Here is a 12043-nt window from a genome sequence, read left to right on the forward strand (position 1 = left end):
CATTGAGCAGGGGGTTGGACTCGATGGCCTTGTAGGCCCCTTCCAACCCTACTATTCTATGATTCTATGAGTCTTCCATTATCTTTCATTGATCTCGCTCCTTTTCTTGCACGTTTCCTCTTTTCACGGGGGTGGGGGGCATAATTTCATAGTTCATTATCTGCGATCTATTTAAAAATGGAACAAAGGGCATTTAGTGCAGGAGATGCCCTGGAGGGTCATGGTTTCATCTAAAGAGCCTGCAAACTTCGTGAAGGAGCCATCTCAATCGCAGGATAAAAGCTCCGTGTGAAGAAAGCCCTAGAATGGGGGTTTGGTATCAAAAATAGCACCACCCATGCATTGCTTCAACAGTTGTAGCCACTGTGTTAGATGCAAGAAAGAGGATAGACCATTTTGCTAAAGAGGATTTTAATTCTTACTAACTTGCACAGGGACAGGTGGGTGCCATTCCAACTGTTTCCACTAATAGAATCTCAATTCTGGTTTTGATAGAAGGCAGGTTTAATAAGCAGCTTCTATATGTTTTATTTGTTCATCTATAGCAGCCAAATTAACCCCCCAAATTTATGAAATGCCTGTTAACTTGAGGTTTCTCCCTGTTGAGCTGGAGTCTTTCCACTGCTCTCAATTAACTGTTGTCTTTTCTTTCACAGTGCTGAAAGAGTCGCTGCCTTAATGGACCGTTCGAAAAGCCCAGATAATAACAGCCAGGTAAGGCCCAGGTTAAATGCATTTAGTTTGGTTCAGATTTGGAGGAGGAGAATGTAAGGAGCTTCTTTCCTTAGCCATTCAAGGGTGGCAGTGGGGAGGAGGAGTCTGTAGGTCGGGCAGCCTCAATCATTGCAGTAGGCTACGTGTTTACCCTGTACAACACGCTCTACCTTCACAGGCACTGGTGTAGCTCTTGTGCTCTCCTGTATATACAGCTGTTGCTCTAGCCTGGTGTAGCTAATTCTTAGCTAACTTCAGCTGTTTGCTTTTTGTCATCTTCAGCCTTTATCTCCAACTGACAACATCAACCTCGGACCTTCTGCTAATCCCAAGTAAGCACATGCAAAAGTCTATCCCTTTCTACAATACTAGAGAGTACAATGAAACTCTGCTTTAATTTCCTTAGCTTACCCTCCTGAGGCTAGTCAGTTCTACCTCTTGTGCACATCTTCTCTTTACAAGGTGTGTGTTGGATTGCTACACTGCACAGGCATGCAAGGGCAGAGGGTGGGGGGAACTTATATCAGACATCACTGGTAATATCACAGGTACTATCCAGTAAAGTCCAAAATAGGTGCAACCACATTCCAGCTGGCACACCAAATAGTCATGCCACTGCTAGCTGGGGAAGGAATGGCATGATCTCAGTGATTGCAGAATGACCTGGTTTGCATGTTTAACCCATGAATTGGCAGTGCTGCACTACAATGAGCGAGTGCGCTGTCTCCCACATGCTCGCAACTTATTTATTTGTTTGTTTGTTTGTTTAAAATATTTCCTGGCTGCCTTTCAGGGCAGAAGCCCTCCCAAGGTGGCTTACAGTAATAAAACACATAAAAACAGTTAAAATATTAAAAGCAATAAAAACATAAATACAATAAAACACTATCACTTTGCATGTGACGTTCGAACCCAGAACTCTGCATTGTTGGTGGACAAAGAACTCAGAGTTTTAACCCAACGACAAACTGTGGGTTAAAACTCTGAGTTGTTTGTCCCTCAACAACCCAGGGATCTGGGTTCAGATGTCACATCAAACAACCAAGGAACAGGGCATTATTTATGAAAGCTGGGTTGTTTATGAAAACTGATGCAAAGCAGAAGTGGTGAGTGGGTGAGGCACTCACCCACACAGTCCCAACTATCTATGGGTTGTTTAACCCATAGTTAGTTGTTACATGTGAACGGGACCATTGTGGTTTGAGTGCTAGGAAAATTTATTTTTGAGTGCTGGGAAAGTGAGTATTTTTAAAGGTTGCATAATGCCATGGATGGGTCATAGTTAAGTTGCTTAACTTATTTGTTAGGCGCATGTGACATACTACATGCCAGTTGAAACAGGAATGGATGTGCTAACTTTGGAGGGAAAAAATCCCAATGAAGAAAATATAGCACATCCAGTGCTAGGAAAATGATATTCCTGCAATGAAAGTACAACCTCAAGGGAACACTTCCTGACTTGATTCCAATAATTATATTGGAAATTAAAATAAATAAATAAATAAATAAATAAATAAAATATATATATAACCTTCTATTTATTGCCCTAAAAATGGGTTATCTGGAAAGGCCCTGAGGGTGTGAGGGGTTTTTATTTTTATTTTCCCCTCAAGAGTTGTGCAATGCAAGTACCTACAGCTCTCAAACAATAAAATGGGAACCCTTAGCATCAAGACAAGTCATCTAACCGACAGAACAGAGTTCAAGAATGGAGAAGCATATAGAATAAGGCTGTGTGTCCTGGTGTTCTTAGTTGGCTTTGTGGGGGGTGGGGGTCACAGGGCTGGCCCTACTATTAGTCAGAGTGAAGTAGCTGCCTCAGGCAGCAGATGTTGGGCTGTGGCGGGGGGGGCAACAGTGAGGTGTTGGAAGACAGAGCTGTGTATGCTACACAGCCTGCCCTGCATCCCCTAACTCAGGGGTGGGCAGAAAGTAGGTCTCCAGATGTTTTTGACTTCAGCTTCCAGCATTCCTGACTGTTGGCCATGCTGGTAGGGGCTTCGGGAATTGAAGTCCAGAACATTAGAAGGTCTACCTTCTGCCCGCTCCTGCACTAACTAACTTGATGCCCGCAGGTACAGTAGTGCTGTGGAGGATGCTGTCACATTGCTAGTGTTGAAGTTAGATTCAGCTGCCAGGGAGCTTCCAGATGGTGGGTTCCTAGCTCTACCAATTTAGAAACCATTATGCGGAAATTCGGTCTTTTTTCTGTTAACTGATTATGGTAAAGAAAAAGATGGAACAAGTGATGGGAAAACACGGGAGGGCTACACATAGAAGATGATGATGTCTCCCCCCGACACCACCCGTAAAATTCTGTGAATGGGGCAGGTTGATGGTTTGTTAAAAGCCTTGACTGGAAACACTCCACATCTCATCAGTTTCTGCAGGTGTAATGGGAAGGGGAGGGGTGCTCCATCTTGTCCTTTGTCTCAGGCAGCAAAATTTCTTGAGCTGGCCCTGGGGGTGGTGGAAGAGGTGGTGAAGATCTGACTGTTCCAAGAAAAGAGCTTTGTGTGTTTTACTTTGTCTCTTTTTTCTAACAGTGCCAGGCCAACAGATTTTGACTTCCTAAAGATAATCGGCAAAGGTAGCTTTGGAAAAGTAAGTAGTCTAGTTTGGAAGACTTCCTTGTTGACTGTTCTTGGCAACATTATCCTGGCTCTTGCGCCACTCTGGCTTCTCATCCGTGGCTTCTGTCCTTCTTGAGTTGGCATCCTAACTCTAGCATTTGCACTCACAAATGGATTTCCCCCCACCCCTAAGCATTATTTTTATTCTGCTGTGCCCTGCCACCATCTTAAAGAATGGAGCTAGATTGTTACCTGGAGAGTCTCCATTTCTATTCAGCATCAACCCTTTAGTATCTTATGTGTAAGGAGCAAGATCTGGGAGCTGCCCGTTTCTGAAGTACCGGCGCACACCTTTAGCATCAGCTACAAATGTGGAGAGAGAGAGAGAGAGAGAGAGATACACACGCACGCACACGCACATACTCCAAAGAACAGGAGAGCCTTTATCTTCCTGGCACCATCATGTTACATAGAGAATACTTATATATGTTTCTCCCCACCCCTTCCTTATGGAGTTTTCACATGAATGGAGACAGGATAGAGTTTTCACATGTCTTGTACACAACACACATTCAAATGGCACCTTGTTATAATGTCCATCCAGAACTGCAATTGGCATAACTTGAAACCGCAGCTCAATAAAAGCATTTCTCAGGGAAAGAGGCCTCAGTTAGCTGGCTCTAAAATGGCCAACATCAATTGGAAGACATTGTTTATTACATGCTAATCTGCCCGGTATAGGGACCCGAGAGAGATTCTTGAAACCCTTGCTAACTTATGGGTGTAGGAATACCCCTGCAGAAATGGTTCATTTTTTTTGAACGACACTAATTGCTATGTGACACAAAGAGTGGCTCTCTTTGCCTTGGCAGCAAAAATTAGAACGAGAGAATTAAACAAAATTGCCATAAACTGTCTTGGAGATTCAGAATGTTAAGTCAAAACTGAGTTTGCCCATGGTAACTCATAATTCATCTGTATTACTTATTTATTTAATCTCTATACTGCCTAATAGCCAAAGCTCTCTCATAATATTATCTCATAATGTTGAAATTTTTGTACTTTTGTATATTCTTTTCTTTTGATGTATTTGTCATGCCCTTTGGCTAGTACAACAAACTTTGAAACTTTGAATGAATATCTTGTAGGACAAATCCTGTTTGTGTAAAGCAGGGGTCCCCAACCTTTTTGGACCCATGGGCACATTTGGGAATTTGAGAAACTGCTGTGGGTGCCACCACAAAATGGCTCTCACAGACAATGTGGCTAGTCACATAATGGCTGCCGTGAACTTTGGGCTAGCCAAAAAATAAGAAACTGAGCACAACCAGAGGAAGGGTCTGAACTCCAGAGCCAATCCACATATTTGACCCCCACAGAAACACAAGAAAATACCCATTTAAGATTGCAATCCTATGCATGCTTACATGGGACTCGATGGGAATAACTTCTGAGCAGGCCTACAGAGGATTTCTGTGCTCTTCCTGTCCACACCCCTTTCCCCAGCCCCTAAGGAAAGGAAAGGTTTTCCCTACCTCAACCCCAGGCTCAGCTACTCCTTTCCCCAGCTGGTGCTCCTACCTCCTTTTCTGTGTTCAGAGCCCCCACCTGGGAAGGTGCTCTGTGTGAGTGTGAGTGAGTGAGTGTGAGTGAGTGTGTGTGTGAAGAATGATAGAAAGGGCTGGGAAGGGAGAGAAAAAGTGCAAGGCTAGGGGTTGGGAGGAGGAAAAAATTGTGACAGAAGGGGTGAGAAAACAAGAGGCTAGGGACTGGGGGGGAGGGGGAAGTAGCGACATAAAGAGCAAGGCTAGAGACTAGGGGCATCTCTACGCTAGCCTAAAATCCTGCATTTAAAATGGGACTTTCTGCTTCTGTTTGAAATGCAGGATCACGACTCCCTTTTTCACATGCTTCCTTTCCCTCCACCCTCTTCCCCCTCCTCCTCCCCGTATCTGAGTCTTCCATTGTCTTTGATTGATCTTGCTCCTCCTCTTGCTGCTTTTACTCTCTTTATAGAGGAAACTGAAGGGGATCACAACAGTGTAATTTGATAGCACATTATCTGTGATCTATTTAAAAACGGAACAAAAGGGCATTTAGTGCAGGAGATGCCTTGAATGATCACCGCATCATGTAAAGAGCCCACAAACTTCCATGAAGGAGAAATCTCAATCGCAGGGTAAAAGCTTAGTGTGAAGGAGCCCTAGGACTCTATTCACACCTGGCATTTTATCCCACTACAAACTGATCCTTTTGATTCTGGATCCTTTCTGAGATTTAGACTGGTCCTGCATACAGGCATCTCTCACACTGCTTCCCTCTGCTCTATACCTTTTCATGGCTGCACTGAAAAATCAGGACAGAAGGCTGATCACTGGTTCCTGTAACATGATTGATGGCTCTGCCCATCCCTCCACTCCTCGGCAGCAGGAGGGAAGTCGGAAGCCCTTCTATTGACTTTAAAGGTGGAGGAAATCAAAGGAGCGCCTCCCTCCCTCCCTGGCATGTGTGCAAAGGAGCAGCAGGGGCAGGGGGAAGAGTCTTGTTTTCATCTCTTAACTTGTGCTGTACTGTTTCCTTGCAGCCCCCAGGAAAGCTACGACTTACTTCTGAGTAGACATAGGACTGTGCTGTAAGTCTGCAACCCTCGGCACACTTACTTGGGAGTAAGCCCCACTGAACTTAGTGGGGTGCTCTGAATCAACAGAGGACGTTGATTCTGAGCTTGGTGGGGTGAGGGTTCAGATCTTTCTCCCTTGGTTGCAGGGAGGCATTTTACCCTCTTCTCCCGCCAATTGAGAAATGTGTTCAAGCATTTACATGTGCACAGAGACAGCACAGCCCACAGCCAACCAGACACAGTGGTTTCTTCCATTGTGTCATGGCACTCCTGTTCCGTGGGCTGGAAAACCCCCCCCCCACACACATTTTTTGTGTTTGGGCAAACACAGCACAGGCTGGGGGAAATGACAGGAGACGCCCTGGAGGTTCACGGCATCATCTAAAGAGGCTGCAAACTTCCGTGAGGGAGCCCTCTCAATAGCAGGATAAAAGCTCCGTGGGAAGAAGCCCTAGGAGTGGGGAGAAAAAGCGAGGTGAAGAGATGGGAGGAGAGAAATAGCGAGGCTAGACGCTGGGAAGGAAGGCAAAAGAGCAAGGCAAAGGCGTGGAGGGGAAATAGCAAAGCTGCAAGCTAAGAGGCGAGAGAAACTGAGGTAAAGAGGTGTGTGTGTGTGTGTGTGTAGAAATAGCGAGGTTAGAGGCTGGGTGAGGGGGGGAATAGGAATGTAGAGGGGAGAGAAAGAGTGAGGAGGAGAGAAAGAGTGAGGAAAGGGGTTGGCAGGCTAGAGGGTCTGAGTGGAGACAGGGAGCAAAAGGGAAAGGTCTGTGTGGATGGAAGAAGATTGGGTGTGGCCGGAAGAAGATTGGGTGTGGCCAAGAAGCAGCTGTTTGCCCTTCCTGATTGCTGAACAGCTGATCAGTGGCAGATTCAGGAACAAGGAGAACCAGGTGCCCTAATGATTTTCAAGCTTTTTATTAAAACTAATTTTTTGGCAAGGGCAGGGTGTGGAGAGTTTTGTGGATGCCGTTGGAGGTCCCTGTGGGTGCCCCATTGGGGACCCCTGGTGTAAAGACTTGTAGTGTCAAACAACCCTCCATTTGTATCTGGTGGGACAGTTTTTGTTCCCCTTAGCTATCGCAATATTGAAAATAAATATGGTCCATTCTTTTCTCTCAAATAATGTTTCTGGGAGAGTAATGTGAGGCAGGACCAGATCAAAACCCTCCTGCATTTTAGGAGAGGGTGCTGCTGCTTCCTTGGTAAATCGTCCCTTCCTGTTGTTCAGAGTGCTGGTAGCTACTGAATGTAATACTCTGTGGCAATAGCTGCTTTCATAAAAGCAACAAAGTTTTGCTTGTGTGTGATTTTTATTATTTTGGACTTTTACTGGATTATAGCATGTGTCCATCCCCTTCACGGATCACTGCCTTGTTGTGGCGAAGGGGCTTGCATAACTCAGTGAAGCCATAAGCTATGCCGTGTAGGGCCACCCAAGACGGACAGGTCATGGCAGAGAGTTTTGACAAAATGTGGTCCACTGGAGAAGGAAATGGCAACCCACTCCAGTATTCTTGCCAAGAAAACCCCATGGAACGTATCACAAGGCTAAAAGAGATGACGCTGGAAGATGAGCCCCTCAGGTCAGAAGGTGTCCAATATACTACTGGGGAAGAGCAGAGGGTATTTCCAAGTAGCGCCAGAAAGAGTGAAGCAGCTGGGCCAAAGCCGAAAGGACACTCAGCTGTGGAAGTGTCTGGTGGTGAAAAGAAAATCCGATGCTGTAAAGAACAATATTGTTTAGGAACCTGGAATGTCAGATCAATGAATCAAGGTAAGCTGGAGGTGGTCAAACATGAGATGGCAAGATTGAACATCGACATCTTGGGAATCAGCGAACTAAAATGGACAGGCATGGGCGAATTTAATTCAGGTGACCATCATATCTACTACTGTGGGCAAGAATCCCTTAGAAGAAATGGAGTAGCACTCATAGTCAATAAAAGGGTGGGAAAAGCAGTACTGGGGTACAATCTCAAAAACGATAGAATGATCTCAGTACGAATCCAAGGCAAACCATTCAACATCACAGTAATTCAAGTCTATGCCCCAACCACTGGTGCCGAAGAAGCTGAGGTTGATCTGTTCTATGAAGACCTACAACACCTTCTAGAACTAACACCAAAAAAAGATGTCCTCTTCATCATAGGGGATTGGAATGCTAAAGTAGGAAGTCAAGAAATCACCGGGATAACAGGCAGGCATGGCCTTGGTGTACAAAATGAAGCAGGACAAAAGCTAATAGAGTTTTGCCAAGAGAACATGCTGATCATAGCAAACACTCTTTTCCAACAGCACAAGAGACGACTCTACACATGGACATCACCAGATGGTCAATATCGAAATCAGATTGATTATGTCCTTTGCAGCCAAAGATGGAGAAGCTCCATACAGTCAGTCAAAACAAGACCTGGAGCTGACTGTGGCTCAGATCATGAGCTTCTTGTTGCAAAATTCCGGCTTAAATTGAAGAACGTAGCGAAAACCACTAAACCATTCAGGTATGACCTAAATCATATCCCTGATGAATATACAGTGGAGGTGAGGAATAGATTTCAGGGATTAGACCTGATAGACAGAGTGCCTGAGGAACTATGGACGGAGGTCCGTAACATTGTTCAGGAGGCAGCAACGAAATCCATCCCAAAGAAAAAGAAATGCAAGAAAGCCAAGTGGCTGTCTGAGGAGGCTTTACAAGTAGCTGACGAAAGAAGGGAAGCGAAAAGCAAGGGAGAAAGGGGAAGATACATCCAACTGAATGCAGAGTTCCAGAGAATAGCAAGGAGAGACAAGAAGGCCTTCTTAAATGAACAATGCAAAGAAATCGAGGAAAACAACAGAATGGGAAAGACTAGAGATCTCTTCAAGAAAATTGGAGATCTCAAGGGAACGTTTTGTGCAAAGACGGGCATGATAAAGGACAAAAAAGGCAGGGACCTAACAGATGCAGATGAGATTAAGAAGAGGTGGAAAGAATACACAGAAGAACTATACAGGAAAGATCTGAATGCCCCTGATAGCCATGATAGTGCGGTCACTGAACTTGAGCCGGACATCCTAGAGAGTGAAGTCAAGTGGGCCTTAGGAAGCATTACTAACAACAAAGCTAGTGGAGATGACAGTCTTCCAGCTGAGCTATTTAAAATCCTAAAAGATGATGCTGTTAAAGTGCTGCACTCAATATGCCAACAAATCTGGAACACTCAACAGTGGCCACAAGACTGGAAAAGGTCAGTTTACATTCCAATTCCAAAGAAGGGCAACGCCAAAGAGTGTTCAAACTACCGCACAATTGCGCTCATTTCACATGCCAGCAAGGTGATGCTCAAAATCCTACAAGCTAGGCTTCAGCAGTATGCAAACCGAGAACTACTGGAAGTACAAGCTGGGTTTAGAAGAGGCAGAGGAACTAGAGATCAAATCGCCAACATTCGCTGCAACATGGAGAAAGCAAGAGAATTCCAGAAAAATGTCTATTTCTGCTTCATTGACTACGCTAAAGCCTTTGATTGTGTGGATCACAACAAACTGTGGCAAATTCTTAAAGTGATGGGAGTACCAGACCACCTTACCTGTCTCCTGAGAAACCTGTACGAGGGTCAAGAAGCAACAGTAAGAACCAGACATGGAACAACCGATTGGTTCAAAATTGGGAAAGGAGTACAACAAGGCTGCATATTGTCACCCTGCTTATTTAACTTATATGCAGAATACATCATGAGAAACGCCGGGTTGGATGAATCAGAGGTCGGAATTAAGATTGCTGGGAGAATTATCAACAACCTCCGATATGCAGACGATACCACCCTAATGGCAGAAAGCGAAGAGGATCTCAAGAGCCTCTTGTTGAGGGTGAAAGAGGAGAGTGCAAAAGCTGGTTTGAAACTCAACATTAAGAAAACGAAGATCATGGCATCTGGCCCTATCACTTCCTGGCATATAGAAGGGGAAGAAATGGAAGCAGTGACAGATTTTACTTTCTTGGGCTCCAAGATCACCGCAGACGGTGACTGTAGCCATGAAATTAAAAGATGCTTGCTCCTTGGGAGGAAAGCTATGGCAAACCTAGACAGCATAGTAAGAAGCAGAGACATCACCTTGCCGACAAAGGTCCGTCTAATCAAAGCTATGGTTTTCCCAGTAGTAACGTATGGCTGTGAGAGCTGGACTATAAGGAAGGCTGAGCGCCGAAGAATTGATGCTTTCGAACTGTGGTGCTGGAGAAGACTCTTACGAGTCCCCTGGACTGCAAGGAGGTCAAATCAGTCCATCCTAAAGGAAATCAACCCCGACTGCTCATTGGAAGGACTGAAGCTGAAGCTCAAATATTTTGGCCACCGAATGCGAAGAGAAAACTCTCTGGAAAAGACCCTGATGCTGGGAAAGACTGAAGGCAAAAGGAGAAGGGGACGGCAGAGGATGAGATGGCTAGATAGCATCACTGATGCAATGAATATGAACTTGAGCACGCTCCGGGAGAGAGCGCAGGACAGGAAGGCCTGGCGTGATATGGTCCATGGGGTCACGAAGAGTCGGACACGACTGAACGACTGAACAACAACAGCATGTGTCTATATAAAAATGCACAAAGAAGCATTTGGAGGCTCCTGCCTTCTCATTCCACCATGCTACGTTCAGGAAAATTTAAGAGAGACCTTGGATATTTTCTTTACAGTACCACTAACACACCTGTACAATGTCAGGGCCTTTAAAAAATGCCTGGAATGTCTGTGACATCATTTAAAATCAGCTATTTTAAAAAAATTCCTGTCCTTCTTTCAAGGAGTTCAAGGTAGTGCACATGCTTCTCTCCCATCCCCGTTATATCCTCACAACAACCCTGTTGGGTAGGTTGGGCTGAGATATAATGATTGGCCCAAGGCCACTCAGTGAGCATCATGGCTGAGTGAGGATTTGGACCGTATCTCCCTAGTCCTAGCCTGAAATACTGGCTCACAGTATCTCAATAGTCATGGCTCAACTTTAAAAAGTTCAAATGGACATATTCATTTAAAAAAGGAAAGAAGAAGAAGAGCATCTCTTATACTTGTGTGCTTGAGCTTGGGAGCAATACGCACTTACAACATGCAGTGTATTAATCAGTCATAAGCCACTGCTTACAATATATCAAATATCCTGCTATATTTTGTATTCTTTTTGAAGGCCAGATGAAAAAAAATTTAAATCATGAATTAGCAGAGGCTTGGTTAGCTGGCATACAAAGTAAAATGCAGGAGACATCTTTTCTAGTTTCATGAGCTGAGAATTCTTCAATCAAGATTGCTCTTTGGATTTGTTTAGGCTACAAGGGCCAGGCAGTACGCCAGTACGGAGGATTGTTTATATATATTCCTGTTTTCTTCTTACTTCTTCTTTTTTATATTAGATATGATATACTTTATATAAAATTTTTATTTGGGTGTGTATAGATAGATATGTACACATTCATATATATATATCCAGAAATGATATTATTTAAAATATAGATAAGATAAAATATATTAGTGATTTGTTATTATTTTTTACCCTTTTTTCTTTCTTTTAAAAAAATTATTATTACTTTCATTACTATGAGACCTTGATTAGTAATATTTTTAGCTGGCTAAATTTTTAAGCTCTATTATATATTAACTGAAGGGCTATATATGCTTAGTGGAAATGAATTGTATGCTTCCTTCCGTGTTATAAGACTGATATGATATTGAAATGTAAGGTTGATTATCTATGCTGTATTGAAGTGTAATAATGGCAATGATATAGGTATAATTTTTTTAAGAGAATGATACTTGAAGTCTGTGTGTAATGAAGTTTAAATTTAACCCCTTGAAATAACTTTTTCATATTTTTTCTTTTCCCCTTTTGCTTTCTTCTCCCTTGTCTTTTTTTAAATTACTATTATTATTTTTCCCTCTCTCTCTTTTTTCTTTCTTCCCCCCCACCCTTCTTTCTCTTGTTATTGCTATGTCCTCTTAAGAATACTGTATTGTTGGAAACTGTAGATATTGACTGAGTTGTTGCTATTGTTTATTTCATTTATAAAGATTAAAAATAGAATTTAAAGTATTTTTTTAAGTTATAAGCCACTGCTGTTGCTCTAGATTAATTAATTAATTATATAATAGATAGGTGGAAATCC

At 43.4% G+C, this 12043-nt stretch overlaps 1 protein-coding gene across 5 annotated transcripts in view; it reads left to right on the forward strand.

Moving 5' to 3' along the window:
• The window catches only part of SGK2 (serum/glucocorticoid regulated kinase 2), a 68009-nt gene that overhangs the window by 37740 nt on the left and 18226 nt on the right, over positions 1-12043 (forward strand). For all 5 annotated transcript variants that reach the window (XM_084848368.1, XM_084848370.1, XM_084848371.1 and 2 more), the window contains 3 exons: positions 657-714; positions 997-1046; positions 3261-3318. In XM_084848368.1, the coding sequence (XP_084704494.1) occupies positions 657-714; positions 997-1046; positions 3261-3318 (166 nt within the window). The remainder of the gene's footprint in view (positions 1-656; positions 715-996; positions 1047-3260; positions 3319-12043) is intronic.

Source organism: Heloderma suspectum, chromosome 4 (assembly GCF_057233095.1).
Source record: "Heloderma suspectum isolate Gila_16-S chromosome 4, 16-S_ref, whole genome shotgun sequence".
In the NCBI taxonomy this organism is placed as follows: domain Eukaryota; kingdom Metazoa; phylum Chordata; class Lepidosauria; order Squamata; family Helodermatidae; genus Heloderma; species Heloderma suspectum.